Here is an 18,601-nt window from a genome sequence, read left to right as displayed (position 1 = left end):
ATAATATCAAAAATTCAGCTACCCTTAACCCATCAAGTTCCATACTAGTAATTTATACTTCAGATAGATTCAAAGCACACAAAGATAATAGAATTTGTTCACCAGGGTACTTTTTTACTTTTTGGCAAGTCTCAAACTGCAAACTGTACTTATCTATAGCAAACACTGGTTACATGAATTATATTAATCAAAGAAATATTAGGTAGCTATGAAAAGAAACTTGGACTTTTGGGACTAAATGATATCCAAGGAACTTTGAGGTATTTTAAATTTTTAAAAAGCTGGCCAGGGCCGGGCGCAGTGGCTCACTCCTGTAATCCTGGCACTTTGGGAGGCTGGGGCGAGCAGATCACCAAGGTTAGGAGTTCAAGATCAGTCTTGCCAACATACTGAAACCCCATCTCTACTAAAAATACAAAAATTAGCCAGGCGTGGTGGCATGTGCCTGTAATCCCAGCTACTCAGGAGGCCGAGGCAGGAGAATCGCTTGAATCCAGGATGTGGAGGCTGCAGTGAGCCCAGATAGTGCCACTGCACTCCAGCCTGGGCAACAGAAAAAAAAACCCTGTCTCTAAAAAAAAAAAAAAAAAAAAAAAAAAATACCTGGCTGGGTGCAGTGATTCATGCCTGTAATCTCAGCACTTTGGGAGGCCGAGGTGGGCTGATCACTTGAGGCCAGGAGTTCGAGGCCAGCCTGGCCAACATGGCAAAACCCTGTCTCTACTGAAAATACAAAAATTAGCCAGGCGTGGTGGTGCACGTCAGTAATCCTAGCTACTGGGGAGGCTGAGGCAGGAGAATCACTTGAACTCAGGAGGCAGAGGTTGCAGTGAGATCACACCACTTCACTCGAGCCTAGCCAACAGACAGAGACTCCATCTCAAAAAAAAAATTAAATTTAAATTTAAAAAAACAAGTTGTAGTACAGAATATAAGATATGATCTTATGTTTGTGTTTGCATAAATTTTTTCCAGAAGGATAGTGAAAGAAGTCTCTAGTTCTAACTCTGGGGAATGAAAATAGGTAAAAAAAGGTTTTACTTTATTCATTCATTTGTATTTAAATGCTATGTTGTTTTTATAATCAAAAAAGAAAAAAAAAAAAAGACTGCTCCCTCTGTAATCTAATACCCACCTCACCTTTTCCCCTTGTCTACCTCTTACTTCCATCAGTCAATCTGGTTCCCATCCACTGGAACAGGCCTCGCTCCTACCCTCTGACTGGTCTTTGCTCATGCATTAACTATACCTAGAGAAACTTCTCCCCCATTTAGAATTCTGCTCATCCCTCCACCTCTAGGTCTATTCACCTGCCAGGCCACAGCCATCGTGGCTCCTCTGAACCTGGAGCTACAGTAGGCATTTCCATGGCACCTGCAGTCTTGCCCTGTGCACTCTCCTTGAGGGTGGCTGCCATGTCCTGCTTCTTTCGCCTCCACAGTAGCTGGCACAGTGCCCACCAACAGGTCAGCCATGGCTACCGAAGGTACTACAACTCTAAATTCAAGATTTCGTACATTTATTTACTTATTTATTTATTTATTTATTTATTTATTTATTTATGGTGACACAGAGTCTTGCTCTGTCACGAGACTGGAGTGCAGTGGTAAAATCTCGGCTCACTGCAACCTCCACCTCCCAGGCTCAAGCGATTCTCCTGTCTCAAGCCTCCCAAGTAGCTGGGATTAGAGGCGCATGATACCATGCCCTGCTAATTTTGGTATTTTTAGTAGAGACAGGGTTTCACCGTGTTGGCCAGGCTGGTCTCAAACTCTTGACCTCAAGTGATCCGCCCACCTTGGTCTCCCAAAGTGCTGGGATGACGGGCATGAGCCATCTCGCCCAGCCAAGGCTCAGTTATTTCTAAGGGAAGAAAATGAATACATGTCCAATGACTTCAGCAACAAAAGAAAGTTCTATTCAAACTAAGTTTATTCTAGAATTGTACTAGAGTTGAGCCAGATCAACTCACTTCTGGCATTTTCTTGTTACTTAAGGCTTTACTGCTTGATATTTGACTTCACTGGCACTGAAAGGTCATTCATTTAAAGGCAAGCATATAACAAACTTCACATACAAGATTAAAATGAGCAGTGAAGTTTTGCTAAGACATTCAGCTTTTATTCCTCTTCATTCCCTAAATATTCTTACTTCTTGTTTCTTAAAAAGAATAAGCAGTTGGATAAAATCTTAATCTTCTTTTCTGTTTAATAGACTCTTTTTTGCAAAATATCTGAAAGCAACATACACTTGGTTCTTTGGCTTAGTGTTCCATTTTACTCTTAAATTTTAATCCTATTAGTCTAAGGACAAATTCCCATGCTAATAATCAACTCCTTTGTATTGCTTCATAAAAGCTTAATTATTTGAGATCTTTTCCTCCCACTTGGAAAGGAAATAACTAAGATTATTTCCTTCTACCACCAGGTTGCCATTTATTGTATGATCTCACTGAATCACTCTTGAGTCTGTTTCCCATAAAGTGTTAATCATGATCAACAGGTGGTTTTTCAGAGAAGGCTGTTACATCAAGACCAAGGCCTAATGTGATCTGCCCAGCTTTTTTACACTATGAAACTATCTATTACACCTTTCACATATGGACAGTCTGTTATAGGCATCAGCAGTGCCGGAATTTCTATATGGGCAAGGTAAAAGGTTGGCAATCTTGCTGACAGGGAGGGCGGGCCCCAGGGGACTGGGCCTACAGCTATGTTTGCACAATAAGCATGCTGATTTTACTTAGACTGTATTTATAAAATGGTAAGAATAACCGATTTTAGTAAAGATATTTTTACTCACAGTTGACATGAAATTGGCTTAATACATTATTAGTTGAGAGTAAGTTACTGGGAAGGGAGTTGTTAATAAAAAGTACAGTAAGACTAATTACTCCCAATCACTACCAATACACTTTTTCTCAGCAACTTTTCAGCACTGCCACCAGGGACGGATTACATGCAAGCAGCCAGAATGTTTCTGGATTTGTGCTAAAAGCCTTATTCCAGCGAAGCAATTACAGCTATGTTATAATATCCTTTCATGGTGCCAAGCAGCCCTGTCTAATAGCAAAATAGCTGAGCAAGAATGAGGTCAGAAACTGAGGAAGTTAAATTTGTCTCTTCTACCCACTTTCTTATTGATCCCCAAAGGAAATGAATGAGAAAGTGAAAATGAAAACAAAGTAAAAGGAACAACTGTAGAGGGTAGGTGTCAGATTGCTGGGGTAGTTTTTACAGATTCCAGCACAGAATTGAGAAATATCAGGACCACTATTTCACAACTGTTAAATCCCAGGGCCTGCGTAAAGAAACAGGAACACATCAGAGCCACAGCACAGTCAGCTGGTCACAGAGACTCATTTATTACTCTTCTTTTATTTTTATTTTTCTGAGATAGGGTCTCACTCCATCGCCCAGGCTGGAGTGCAGTGGCGCAATCTCGGCTCACTGCAACCTCTGCCTCCCAGGTTCAAGCAATTCTCCTGTCTCAGCCTCCCAAGTAGCTGGGATTACATGTGTGCACCACCACACCCAGCTAATTTTTGTATTTTTAGTAGAGATGGGGTTTCACTATGTTGGTGAGGCTGGTCTCAAACTCCTGACCTCAAGTGATCTGCCCACCTCGGCCTCCCAAAGTGCCGGGATTACAGGCGTGCGCCACTGCACCCACCTGACACTCATTTATTTCGATTATGATATGGTCACTATACCTCAAGTTATTCAAACTTAGCTTGATTGTTTTTGAAAAAAAGAGTAGGAACACTTTACCCCACCCTTCAGCTTATTCTTAACTTTTCTCTCTCTCTCTCTCTCTCTCTCTCTCTCTCTCTCTCTCTCCACACAGACACACCTCCCAGTATTTCCTCCATCACCCAAAATTCAGTAACTTTATACAAAGAAGTAACAAGGATATTTAAGGGCAATAAAATATTGGTGGCTGGGGCCTACCGAGATATCTGAACACAAACCCCCATGTTGACTTCCAGTTAAACACAGATGAATGTGTATGTACATCACCTCTCCTAAAACCCAAATAAAAAAGGCAGTAAGGGAATTTTTTAAGGCATGAACTCACAGGATAAGGAACAGAAAAGATTGTAGCAGGAAAGAGAGAAATGAGAGCCGGGAGAGGGAACACTGTATCAGAACAAAACTGCGCAAAGCCAAGGCAGGCAGTCTTGTGTTTGCAGAAACAAAGAACCTAGACGTGAACGGACTGGCCTGCAGGACTCCTGAAATATGCCTGGAGGCATTCAGTGCAGAGCAAGGCAGGGTTGAGGCTAGGGATCCCACAGGGAAGTTTCATTACAAGTCTGAAAGCAGTGTTGTATGAAAGGGAAGAAGTTGAGCACTCCCCTTGACAAGGATAGAAGAGTCCTCAAGCCTGACAAGTCTGACAGCAGGGCACTGCAGCTAGACCCCTGACCAGCTTCTCCCCCAACCCTTCACTGTTAGCTAAACCCCTCTTAAAGGATGGTGCCGGACTGAAGGTAAGTTCAGGACCTCTCTAGTCAGAGAAGGCTCTGCAGAGAAAGAGGTGAACTGAGACTTCCAGGATGTATGTATCTGTGGAAGAAAGAGTGGGAAGTGGAAGAGGGAGCAGGCAATAGCGGACGAGAAGGAAGGGACATCTGTGTTTCAGGCCCTCTGAGTCTGTGCCTCTGCAACTATAAACTTTAAGTTGCAATGTGACTTCCAAGTTAGATCCATACAGGTAAAGAGAGAAAGCCTGATGAGATAGATTCTCAGCAGGCGAGGGCAGGTCCTATAAACCTGTATTCTTATTCATTGCACAGTCACACTTACCTTGCAAGTTTGCTGAGGCCAAGGACTTGCTTGTTAGGAAGATAACCAATATGGACCTTCAGAGAAGAGACGGAAATCATGAGCTGAGTGAAAATACAGTGCCTTCTTTGTGACAGAATAAGGAAATACAAAAAGAATATAGCATACTTATATGTAATTTATCACAACAATGTATCACCTTGAAAACATCTGGAACGGTTAAGACTTAGAAAATGAAACATTTACATACGTATTTTTAAAATTACATAAATGCAGTAAAAGAAAAATGTGTAAGTATGAGTCTATTAATCAAATAACAAACTTGAAGTACAGTTGTCCATCGATAAATGCAGGAGATTGCTTCCAGGACCCCTGTGTATACCCAAATCCTACATACTCAAGTCCTTAAGTTGGCCCTGCAGAACCTGCATATATAAAAAGTCGTCTCTCCATCTATACAGGTTTTGTATCCTGCAAATACTGTACAATTTTTGATCACTGTTTGGTTGAAAAAAAAGCCATGTCTAAGTGGACCCATGCAGTTCAAATTCATGTTGTTCAAGAGTCAACTGCACAGCCCTGACACTTACCTGTGAAGTTGAACTCTTGACACAAATCTGAAAGTTTCTTTACGGAGGAGAAACATTCTCAAGAAAAGGCAAATGATCTCATAGCAACATTAAAATGTATACAGGAAAGCCTCCTTTAAATGGCAAAAACTGTAAGCATAAGTATTGCCATTCCACACATCACAGCAGCCTTAAGATCCCACCGCAAAGCCCTGTAGCACAGAAGGTCTCCATGCCCTTTTGTGCTTGGCTTCCTGGTTTCTAAGCTGCTAGAGAGCACCATCCTCCTTTTTTTTTTTTAGAGACGGAGTCTCGCTCTGTTGCCTATGCTGGAGTGCAGTGGCCCAATCTCGGCTCACTGCAAGCTCCACCTCCCGGGTTCACGCCATTCTCCTGCCTCAGCCTCCCGAGTAGCTGGGACTACAGGCGCCTACCACCACGCCCAGCTAATTTTTTGTATTTTTAGTAGAGGGGGGTTTCATCATGTTAGCCAGGATGGTCTCGATCTCCTGACCTCCTGATCCGCCCACCTCGGACTCCCAAAGTGTTGGGATTATAGGTGTGAGCCACCACGCCTGGCCCCATCTTCTTAACAGGAGAAAAAGGGCACTGCTACCACCATGGCTTGGCAAGAACCTGTACCCTAAGAACCAAGTTTTATAGAACCCGGTATACAGCCAGGCCATTTCTGTCATCTTAAATGGCACCAATTAATATCAAATATAAACGTTACCTCTTTTTGAGCCAAATACTACATATGAAAAACATTACTTTCCTGAAAAGACTAATAGAGTAAATGGTCACTTGTAGGCAATTAATTAACCAAATATAAAATTAGAGACTCAACAGCATCATGGTTTGCCAACAGTTTCATTGTTCACTTACTATTTACATAACTGATCTAGTAGTACTTAGTGATTTTTTCCCCATCCATTAGCACTATGCTTTAGGAATTTGAGAAGTCCACCTCACTGCCTTCCTGGTTGGCAGGAGGAAAAAAGTAAAATAGCACCTAAACATTGAGTATTTCAAAGAAAAATTAGAGAGTTAAAACTTTCCCATGAACCAACTTCTTCTATACTGTCTGAAATGTTTACATTTCTATGCAGACACAGAATTTGTTTATTGTTTATACTATTTTTGGTCTTAAGATCCTAGGTCATTTAAATGTCCATTTCACAAAATCACTAAATAGGCCAGGAGTGGTGGCTCACGCCTGTAATCCCAACACTTTGGGAGGCCAAGGCAGGTGAATTGCCTGAGGTCAGGAGTTCAAGACCAGCCTGGCCAACATGGTGAGACCCCATCTCTACTAAAAATACAAAAATTAGTCAGGTATGGTGGTGGGTGCCTGTAATCCCAGTTATTCGGGAGGCTGAAGCAGGAGAATTGCCTGAACCCGGGAGGCAAGGGTTGCAGTGAGCCAAGATCGCACCATTGCACTCCAGCCTGGGCAACAAGAGCAAAACTGTCTTGAAAAAAAAAAAAAAAAATCACTAAATAATATATTTTTAAAACAAAGGTAGCAAAAACACAAACAATGAGGAAGTAGTAGCAGAAAGTAGCAGGAAAAAATGGTGGCAGGCTGAGTACAGAATCAGTGCCTTGGATCTGGCTGCAGACAAGCCACTAACTATCTCTATCCTCTTGAACAAGCCATAGGCTTTCTGTGTTTAATTTGCTCACCAATAGATTCCCTTTCAAAGATTCCTTCATTATTAATTGCAGGATTACCAGATACGGTATGGCTCCTGATGTGATGTATCTGGGTTTTCTGATTGTTTTCTCTTCTTTTCTTTTTAGAGACAAGGTCTTGTTCTGTCACCCAGGTTGGGGTACAGTGGCATGATCGTAGCTCACTGTAACCTCAAACTCCTGAGCTCAAGCAATCTTCCTGCCTCAGACTCCCAAAAACTAGCTAGGACTACAAGTATGCACCACCACGCCCAGTTAATTTAAAAAAAAAAAAAAAAATTCTTTTGTAGTAGAGAGAGTCTCACTATGTTGCCCATGCTGGTTTTGAACTATTGACCTGAAGCTATCCTCCCACCTTGACTTCCCAAGTCACTGGGATTACAGGCATGAGCCACCTCACTTGGCCCTGCTATGACATAATATGAAGTCTTCAGCACCCTTATGAAGTACTACTTTTCTTTCTTTTTTTTTTTTTTTTTTTTTTTTTTTTTTTGAGACAGGGTTTCACTCTCTTGCCAGGCTGGAGTGCAGTGGTGTGATCTCGGCTCACTGCAGCCTTGACCTCCTGGGTTCAAGCAATTCTCCAACCTCACCCTCCTGAGTAGCTGAGACCACAGTTGCATGCCACCATGCTAGCTACTTTTTGCTTGTTTTTTTTGTTTGTTTGGTTTGTTTTTTTGTTTTTTTGTTTTTTGTTTTGTTTTGTTTTTTTTTTTTTGGTAGAGACAGGGTTTCACTATGTTGCCTAGGCTGGTCTCGAACTCCTGAGCTCAAAGTGATCCATCCACCACCTGCCTTGGCCTCCCAAAGTGCTGAGATTACTGACATAAGCCACCGTTCCCGGCCCTTATGAACTACTTTTATCAGAAATGTTTAGCCCTAGTCTTATGAAACTTTAGATCTAATCTAGTTTATAGGAAATCCAGAGGCTGAAGGAAACAAATCCGGGAGGTGGGACACTGCTGAACAGCTGGCCTATTCTCTTTTCAATACAGAATGTTATGGGTGGGAGCACTATTTTTTTTTTTTGAGACGGAGTCTCGCTCTATCGCCCGGGCTGGAGTGCGGTGGCTGGATCTCAGCTCACTGCAAGCTCCGCCTCCCGGGTTTACGCCATTCTCCTGCCTCAGCCTCCCGAGTAGCTGGGACTACAGGCGCCCGCCACCTCACCCGGCTAGTTTTTTGTATTTTTTAGTAGAGACAAGGTTTCGCCGTGTTAGCCAGGATGGTCTCGATCTCCTGACCTTGTGATCCGCCTGTCTCGGCCTCCCAAAGTGCTGGGATTACAGGCTTGAGCCACCGCGCCCGGCCGGGAGCACTATTTTAGAACAAAAGAGACTTAAGAGGTATAACCAAATGCAACGTAAATACAAATGTGTGACTTTCTGTTGGATTCCTTTTTAAACAAACCAAGAGTAAACTTTTGAGACAACTGGAGAAATGTAAATATGAGTTAGTTATTAGATACTATTTAAGAATTACTGTTAATTTTGTGATAGTGCTACTGTGAATAAGAAAGAAGATATTTTAGGGCCGGGCACGGTGGCTCACGCCTGTAATCCCAGCACTTTGGGAGGCTGAGGCACGTGGATCACCTGAGTTTGAGACCAGCCTGGCCAGCATGGTGAAACCTCATTTTTACTAAAAATACAAAAATTAACCGGGCATGGTGGTGCGCACCTGTAATCCCAGCTACTCGGGAGGATGAGGCAGGAGAATCACTGGGATGCAAAGTTTGCAGTGAGCCAAGATCGCACCACTGCACTCTAGCCCGGGTGACAATAGCGAAACTCTGTCTCAAAAAAAAAAAAAAGGAAAATATTTTAGAGAGGCCTATTAATGGCTAGTATGGGTAAGTATTTTAGAGATGCATATTAATAAGTAGTGATAAAGAGTTATGCTCTCTGTAACATACTTTATATTAATTAATATATTGAAAGAGTTATTGCTAACTTACTGGATATGGTAATCAAACTGGGGTTATGTTCCTAAAAATAATTTTTTAATCTTCTAGGCTGGGTGTAGTGGCTCACATCTATAATCCCAGCAATTTGGGAAGCCAAGGTGGGCAGATCGTTTGAGGTCAGGAGTTTAAGACCAGCCTGGCCAACATGATGAAACCCAATCTCTACTAAAAATACAAAAAACTAGCTGGGCATGGTGGTACACACCTGTAATCCCAGCTACTCCGGAGGCTGAGTCACGAGAATCATTTGAACCCAGGGGGTGCAGCTTGCAATGAGCTCAGATTTTGCCACTGCACTCCAGCCTGGGCAACAGAGCAAGGCTGTCTCAAAAATAAAAATAAATTTTTTTTCTTATCTTCTAGAGACAAATGCTAGAAGAAATAATCTGAAATTTGCTTCAAAATAGTTCAGTGTGGACCTATATTGAACAAGATTGGTCCTGTACTGGTAACTGTTGAAGCTACTTGATGGGAACATGAAACTTTGTTATGTTACTCTTATTACATATTTGATATTTTCCATAAAAGTTTTTTTTTTCAAAAAAAGAGTAATACTACTAAACACATAACAGCATACTAAACTTAAGACAAAGTACCAAGTGTTGGCAAGGATATGAAACAACTAGAAATCTCATATACTGTTGACAGTGCAAACTGGTACAACCACTTTGGAAAACTATAGGTCAGCATCTAATAAGTTGAAGATGAGTATTACCCTATGATCCTGCAATTCCACTCCTAGGTACATTTCTAATAGAAATGCATGCATATGCCAGGCGCAGTGGCTCACGCCTCTAATCCCAGCACTTTGGGAGGCCAAGGCGGGCAGATCACGAGGTCAGGAGATCGAGACCATCCCGGCCAACACAGTGAAACCCCATCTCTACTAAAAATACAAAAACAAAATTAGCTGGGTGTGGTGGCAGGCACCTGTAGTCCCAGCTACTCAGGAGGCTGAGGTGAGAGAATGGCATGAACCCAGGAGGTGGAGCTTGCAGCAAGCCGAGATCACGCCACTGCACTCCAGCCTGGGCAACAGAGCAAGACTCCGTCTCAAAACAAAACAAAACAAAAAAGCATGCGTATGTACACCAAAAAAGTATTGATAGCAGTATTGTTTGTAATAGCAAAAACAACAACAACAACAACAAAAAAAAAACAAAAAAAAGAGGCAACAATACAAATGTCCACCAAGAGCAGAATAAATTGTGGTATGTTTGTACAATGGAATAAGATATAAAAATGAAAATAAACTACAATGACAGGCAATGACCTCAATCAATCTGACAATGTAGAACAAGAGAGGCCAGACACAAAGAGTGCATATCGTAGAATCTTTCCACTCATATATAGTTGAAAAACAAGAAAACTAATCCATAGGGTTATAAATTGATATGGTTATAAATTGATAGGATAGGGTTATAAATTGATAAACTGGCACAAAGGATGGATTAGAAATTAAGAGAAGAGAAATGAGGTGAGCTTCCAGGATGCTAGTTGTGGGTTTTTGTTGTTGTTGTTGTTTGTTTGCTTTTTTGTTTTTTTGACAGGGTCTGGCAGTCTGGCTCTGTTGCCCAGGCTGGGATATAGTGGCACAATCTAGGCTCACTGCAACCTCTGCCTCTTGGGCTCAAGCCATCCTCCCACCTCAGCCTCCCGAGTAGGTGGCAGTACAGGCATGTGCCACCATGCCCAGGGGTCTTTTATTTTTATTTTGGTAGAGATGGGGTTTTGCCATGTTGCCCAGGCTGGTCTTGAACTCCTGGGTTCAAGCAATCCACCTACCTTGGCCTTCCAAAGTGCTGGGATTACAGGCATGAACCACCGTGCCAGCCTTTTCTAGTTCTTGATCTCTGAAGTGGTAAGGAACACCCTTAAGTTTTGTGCATTTTCTGTCTATATTTTATTTCCATAAAAAAGTGGAAAGATACAATACTTTAACAAAGAAAAAAATGAAGCAAATGTTAACACTTTTTTAGTTGATGGGTATATAAGTATTCATAACACTACCTCTTGTAAGTCTTCTGTTTAAAGATTATTAATAAAGAGTCAAAATTAAATAAAATTATGATGGGGGTTAGGGGAATGGGACAATTCTTTGTTCTAAACCACATGTTCTCAAAGGTATATTAAATAGTCATTCCTAGACAACATCTAATAACTAACTCAGATTTAAATTCCTCCAATTGTCTCAAATGTTTTACTTTTGGTTTGTTTAAACAGGAATCCAATGGAGAGTCACACATTTGTATTGACATTGCATTTGGTTATACCTCCTAAGTCTCTTTTGTTCTAAAATAATGCTCCCACCCATAACATTCTCTACTGAAAAGAGAATAGGCCAGCTGTTCAGCAGAGTATCCCATCTTCTGGATTTGTTCCATTCAGCCTCTGGATTTCCTATAAACTAGATTAGATCTAAAGTTTCATAAGACTAGGACTAAACATTTCTGACTAAAGAAATTCAGAGGTGCTGAGGAATCTAATGCATTAGACTCACCTTTCCTAAAATAGAAGGGATAGAAACAAATCCACAAATACCATAACCTCTGTCACAAGAAATTCTGCAATTATCATTGCTCATGACATGCCATACATACATAAATATCTTGGATCAAACATTATTCAAGTTAAAGTAAAGGGCATCTCTAGATTGGGATGCGAACAATAAATAAATAAAAGGGTAAAGGTTTTCAGAACCTGTAGTAGCTACAAAAAAAAAAAAAAAAGAGATGCTACTTTAACCTCATTATTTTAACCTATGCCAATGGTGTTTAACATGAAAGTCTTGCCCTGAGGGTCTTCTGCTACTTTGCTTTTGTTTTTTAAGTTTCAAGTTGTTAGGTTAATAAAGAATAATCACATATGTATAATTGTAAATACCTGGGATATCAGGAATTGGCAGCTAAAATTTTTAAATATAATTATTCTGATTGAAAAACTTTCATTATGTTTTAAATTGCTGGGAAACAACAAAGAGTACCTTACCTTTCCAACAAATGGAACCAAGTGATGCTCACACATGGAAAACATGTCTATGTCCTTCACGATCACCATCTCATCATGATCTTCATCAAATATAGCATCGTTTAGGACATCTGAAATCAGAGGCTTGCTTTAGTAACATTTCCAATTTTATGGAAAGGTAGAATAGAAAAGCTACTATGGATAAACATGAATAGACAGTCAACATAAACAAATGTTAATCTTCCCTAAAATATTAAGGGAATACAAATTAAAGCTAGATATTTTTCCTTATCAAAGTAGCAAAGTCTTTTCCTTTAAGTGACATTTAAAAATCCTTGATAAAGTGTTACATGAAAAATGCAGGATTATGAACATATTTGCAGTATGGAAGAGGAGGGAGAAGGGAGGGAGGAAAGGAAAAATTATACCAAAATAAAACAGTGGCTATTTCTGGCAGTAGAAATGGGCCACTTTCACTTTCTTCCTTACATTTTCTTCTACTTTATATTTTGTCTATAATCAGTATGTAGAAAAACTTATCTGAGAAAAAGACTAATCCTTAGCCCTCTGACTTCTGAGGCCAGACCCAGACACCTGTAAACTTGACCTCTATTATCGATTCCCCAAGTAATTTTCTACATTTGTAAAGTGTTCTATATATTGTAGGCCAGCATCAGACTTATTCTAAACAGTCACCTTCCTAAGGAAATAAATCCTACAGTTTGTGTGTATCTGCCTCTCTGGGTAGGCTTTGGAAGATGAGCAGTGTCTTGTTTAAGCTGTGGACCCTGGCACTTCCAGCCAGACATACAATAGACATTTTTTTAAAAAAAGCTTTATTTTTAAAAAGTGCACTGACTTAGCCTCAACTATGCTATGTGCAAGAGAAAAGATTAATTAGATGATGCCTGAGAGAGCTCTGAGCTTCCTAACATTCTGTGACTGCAAGAACATCCTGTCCCGGATGCTGAAGAGGGATAGAGATAAACAAGCCACAATCCCCGCCAATCATAATATAGCCAAGCTATTGATAACAGGCAGGTACCCAAACAACAGTGTAGATACATGCCATATTACATGGAAACTTCTTCAGCTATATTGTCAATGAGAAAAGAAGCTACAAAGAAATACAGTAGGATTTCATTTTTGTAAAATAAATATATACATAGAAAAAAACTGTACTGATACCTAGACAGTTTGGCAGACTAGATATAACAAGACACCTAGCTGTGTAATTTCAAGGATTTGGGGGATATGCAATATACATAGAATTAGAAAGAGAAGGGAAGGGATGTATTAGAGCTTTGCCCCTACAGCTCTTTCCCCTCGGAAAGGCAGGTGGCTGAGTGAGTCACAGGAAGATGGACAAATGTCCACCCACACTGCCTGACCTTCAGTGGCTCCACTGCTACTAGAATAGGGGGCTCACAGAGACCAAGTCATCATGTAAACCACAGTTATCACCCTGAGTCAAGCTATTCAGAGATACATTTGACTGTGTCATAGAAAAGTCATTAGTGTGGTCAAGAAAGGCAAACATGGGGCTGGGCACAGTGGCTCACACCTGTTATCCCAGCACTTTGGGAGGCCGAGGTGGCCAGATCATGAGGTCAGGAGATCAAGACCACCCTGGCTAACACAGTGAAACCTGTCTCTACTAAAAATACAAAAAAATTAGCCAGGCATGGTGGCAGGTGCCTGTAGTCCCAGCTACTCAAGAGGCTGAGGCAGGAGAATGGTGTGAACCCGGGAGGCGGAGCTTGCAGTGAGCCAAGATTGCGCCACTGCACTCCAGCCTGGGAGACAGAGCCAGACTCCGTCTCAACAAAAGAAAGAAAGAAAGAAAGAAAGGCAAACATGGCAGGGTTAGACACACACAGACAAACACAGACACCCCTGGTAGAAGTGGCTGATAACATCCCAGGAGAAAAAGGCTCAGTGTCACTCACTGAGTGTTTCTTCTACCACAGCACTTTTCTATTCTGAATATTCTGCCCCACCTTCAGTCATATTTCTGAAAAGAAGACCAAAAATAGATCCTTAATGTTTCCAAAAGTTTCTTGGATTTCTCCCCAAGATTTTAATATGGTATTATTGCCACATATAGCTTACTAAAATCTTTAGTCACACAAGAATATTCCTGGAAGGAAAAACAAGCCAAAAAAAATGTCTTAAAGTAAAAACAAGAGAGAATCATTAAATATAGGAAGCATTTGTTTTCTCTGGCAAAGAATGAGAGCGTCCCCATCCTAAGCTCTGACGACAACCATATGGCCCATGTTAAAGTCAGCCCCTCAACTCAGGCGAAGTGAAGATCTAGCTCCAGGCTGGGCACGGTGGCTCACGCCTGTAATCCCAGCACTTTGGGAGGCAGAGGCAGGTGGATCACCTGAGGTCAGGTGTTCAAGACCAGCCTGGCCAACATGGTGAAACCCTGTCTCTACTAAAAATACAAAAATAAGCCGGGCATGGTGGTGCATGCCTGTAGTCCCAGCTACTTGGGGGGCTGAGACAGGAGAATTGCTTGAACCCAGGATGCGGAGGCTGCAGTGAGCCTGGGCAAGGGAGAGCAAGACTCCGTCTCAAAAAAAAAAAAAAAGATCTGACTCCATCGCTTACCTCAATCTTCTCGGCTATAAAATGAGCATAAAGTGCCTACTTCACAGGGTGTCATGAGGATTAAATGGGCACATGTGTTTAGAACTATGCAGGCGGACCAAGTGCTAGTTATTGTTATTACTATTATTATTACAATTAAGATTGAGGGAGTTGCAAAACTATGTATCTCTCATGCACATGGAGGTACATCAAAATTTAAAAAGCAATAATTTGCCTTAACAGAGTACATAAAAGGAAAAATAGTAACTTAGTGGAGAAATCTGGCAGAGGCTACCTTAACCAAGTGATCAAGGTTAACTTTGCCAGTAACAGGACATACTGACATCAGGTAGCTCCTGATAGGACACCATGAGAAAGGCACATCACCCCTGCGGTATTCTTCCCAAAAATCCGTAACTGCAGCCTAATCATCAGACAAATTGAGGGATACAAAATATCTAAACAAGTACCCTTAGAAAGCATCAGGCCAGGCACAGTGGCTCACACCTGTAATCTCAGCACTTTGGTAGAGCAAGGCGGGAGGATCACTTGAGCCTAGGATTCTGAGACCAGCCTGGGTAACACTGCAATATCCCATCTCTACAAAAAATAAGAAAAAAATTAGCCAGGCATGGCAGCACACTCCTGTAGTCGCAGCTATTCAGGAGGCTAAGGCAGGAGGATCACTTAAGCCCAGGAGTTCAAGGCTGCAATGAGCTATGATTGTACCACTCCACTCCAACCAGAGTGACAGGGAAAGATCCTGTCTCTATTTTTTAAATGTTTAAAAATTTTAAAAAAAAGTAAGGCATCAAAGTCATGAAAAACACAGAAAGACTAAGGAATTGTCAGATTGCAGGAGACTAGAGAAATGACAATGAAAATCTGAATAAAAGTCTGTAGTTTAAATAATAGTATTGTACCAATATTACTTTTTAAAATAGTGTATTATTATTATTATTAATATTATTATTATTATTTTGAGACAGAGTCTCACTCTGTTGCCCAGGCTGGAGTGCAGTGGCACAATCTCGGCTCACTGCAAGCTCTGCCTCCCGGGTTCACGCCATTCTCCTGCCTCAGCCTCCCGAATAGCTGGGACTACAGGTGCCCGCCACCACGCCCAGCTAATTTTTTGTATTTTTAGTAGACATGGGGTTTCACCGTGCCAGCCAGGATGGTCTCGATCTCCTGAACTTATGATCTGCCCGTCTTGGCCTCCCAAAGTGCTGGGATTACAGATGTGAGCCACCGTATCCGGCCTTATTATTATTATTATTATTATTATTATTTTAGAGATCTTTATTATATCTTTATTATTATATATGTCTAAAATAATATTATTATTTTAGAGATCTTTACAAGTCTTGCTATGTTGCAAGGCTAGTCGTAAACTCTGCGGCTCAAGCCATCCTCCCACCTTGGCCTCCCAAGTAGCTGGGACTAGAGGCATGCACCACTGCCTGGCTCCAATATTAATTTTTTTTTTTTTTTTTTTTTTTTCTGAGATGGAGTCTCACTCTGTCACCCAGACTGGAGTGCAATGGCGTGGTCTCAGCTCACTGCAACCTCCACCTCCCGGGTTCAAGCAATTCTCCTGCCTCAGCCTCTTGAGTAGGTGGGACTACACGCACATGCCACCACACCCAGCTAATTTTTTTGTATTTTTAGTAGAGACAGGGTTTCACTAAAGGCCAGGCTTGTCTCACACTCCTGACCTCGTGGTCCGCCAGCCTTGGCCTCCCAAAGTGCTGAGATTACAGGTGTGAGCCACTGTGCCCGGCCAATATTAATTTCTTAAATGTTGTACTATGGCCATGTGAGATGTTAAACATTAGGAGAAACTGGGGAAAGGGTATATGAAAACTCTCTCTACTATCTTTGTAATTATTCTGTAAGTCAGTCTAAAATTGTTCCAAAATAAAAGTTTTCTTTTTTTCTTTTATTTTTTTGAAACGGAGTTTTGTTCTTGTTGCCCAGGCTGGAGTGCAATGGCGTAATCTCAGCTCACTGCAACCTCTGCCTCTCGGGTTCAAGTAATTCTTCTGCCTCAGCCTCCTGAGTAGCTGGGATTACAGGCATGTGCCACCACTCCCGGCTAATTTTGTATTTTCAGTAGAGACGGGGTTTCTCCATGTTCGTCAGGCTGGTCTGGAACTCCCGACCTCAGGTGATCCAGCCGTCTTGGCCTCCCAAAGTGCTGGGATTACAGGCGTGAGCCACCGTGCCTGGACCAATAAAAAGTTTTCTGAAAAGCAAAAGGACAATGTCCCTCAACTGGAATGTATAAACAATGGAGTACACTTAGCAAGAAGATGGAATGAATTACTGATACATGTAATAACATGGTTTGAGTCCCAAAGTACACTACAATGTGAAAGACATCCATACACAGAAGAGACTACCCATGCTCTGGGAAAGGCAAACTATAGTGATAGAAGGCAGGCAGGTGGTTTACCAGGGCCAGAGAGGTCGGAGAGAGGATTTCACTGCAAAAGGAAAGAAAGAAACTTTTTTGGGTGATGGAAACAGTTCCTATCTTCACTGTATGGGTGGCTATATAACTGTATATGTTTGTTAAAATTCACATTGTACATGTAAAGTAGGTAAATTTTACAGAAGGTAAGTGCCACCTTAATAAAGCTAACTTCAGACATAATTTTTAGGCTGGGTGCGGTGGCTCACATCTGTAATCCTGGTACTTTGGGAGGCCAAGATGAAAAGATTGCTAGAGGCCAAGAGTTCAAGACCAGACTGCCCAACCTAGCCAGACTCTGTTTTTACAAAAAAAAAAAATTAAAGTACTGCATGGTGTTGTGTGCCTATAGTCCTAGCTATTCAGGCGGCTGAAGCAGGAGGATCCCTTGAACCCAGGATAGGAGTTTGAGGCTGCAGTGAGCTATGATTATACCATTGCCTTCCAGCCTGGGTGACAGAAGACCCTGTCTCTAAAAAGCATAATGGTAATAATAATTTTAAAAATTGTACTATAGTGTGTAACCTTTTGTGTAATGGAAGTGGAAAGAGAAGCTATGAACCTATACATACATGTATATGCTTATCTGCAAAAGGAACACTGGAAGGATAAATTTAAAAGCTAGTAAAAATGATTACCTGTAAAGTAGTAAGAGAAAAGGACAGAAGGGATATGGATGAAAGGGAAGCATCTTTGAATATAATTTGTTATGTAGTTTTGACCTTGGAATCATGTAAATGTTTTATATACTCAAATAAAATTAAATCAGAGAGAAAAAACATCTAGTGATCCTCATACAGCTAAATGCTTCATGTGATAATGGAACACTAATATGTTGCCTATACCCCATTTTATTAAAATGAACCCAGACTATAACCTTCACCTAGCCAAATCATTTTTCTTCAATAATAAAGTTTCCCTGCTATATTTACTTATGTTTTGCGCCAACACATCTAAAAGCTACCATCTGTAGATAAGAACAGAACACTATCACATATTGTTTTAATTTCCTGCCTGTTATCAGCAGCAAGAAGGTAACCCTGGAAACGGGGATTTATGGCATTCTGTTTCCTACTGTTGGTCATAACCACAAACAAAACCAAAGCAGTCTCCACAAATTAAAGGTCTGCCCACAACAATACCACACAATGTCAGTTCTCAGGTATACCTTTATCATGTCATTCATAATTAAGCAGTGTCAACAAATAACACTGCTGGGTAACATCCCTCAAGTATTTAGTCTGCCAGACCCTTTTCTGAAAGTATAGTAAGACAGGCCCACAATACAAACCCAACTGCTTTTTTTTTTTTTTTTTTTTTTTTTTTGAGATGGGGTCTCCCTCTGTTGCACAGGCTGGAGTGCAGTGGCGCAATCTCAGCTCACTGCAACCTCCACCTCCTAGGCTCAGGTGATCCTCCCACCTCAGCCTCCTGAGTAGCTGGGATTACAGGCGCAAGCCACCATGCCTGGCTAATTTTTGTATTTTTTGTAGAGATGGGGTTTCGTCATGTTGCCCAGGCTGCTCTCAAACTCCTGAGCTCA

The 18,601-nt window shown here is 41.3% G+C and overlaps 1 protein-coding gene and 1 pseudogene across 3 annotated transcripts in view; one reads left to right on the top strand and one right to left on the bottom strand.

Moving 5' to 3' along the window:
- The window catches only part of GCH1 (GTP cyclohydrolase 1), a 52,330-nt gene that overhangs the window by 9,278 nt on the left and 24,451 nt on the right, over nucleotides 1-18,601 (bottom strand). For all 3 annotated transcript variants that reach the window (XM_050798267.1, XM_050798268.1, XM_050798269.1), the window contains exons 2-3: nucleotides 12,006-12,115; nucleotides 4,809-4,864 (exon numbers count right to left, since the gene is read on the bottom strand). In XM_050798267.1, the coding sequence (XP_050654224.1) occupies nucleotides 4,809-4,864; nucleotides 12,006-12,115 (166 nt within the window). The remainder of the gene's footprint in view (nucleotides 1-4,808; nucleotides 4,865-12,005; nucleotides 12,116-18,601) is intronic.
- Nucleotides 4,325-4,436, top strand: LOC126960447 (uncharacterized; annotated as a pseudogene).

The sequence above is a fragment of the Macaca thibetana genome, chromosome 7 (genome assembly GCF_024542745.1).
Source record: "Macaca thibetana thibetana isolate TM-01 chromosome 7, ASM2454274v1, whole genome shotgun sequence".
NCBI lineage: Eukaryota > Metazoa > Chordata > Mammalia > Primates > Cercopithecidae > Macaca > Macaca thibetana.
This window is presented reverse-complemented; position numbering and strand designations above follow the sequence as displayed.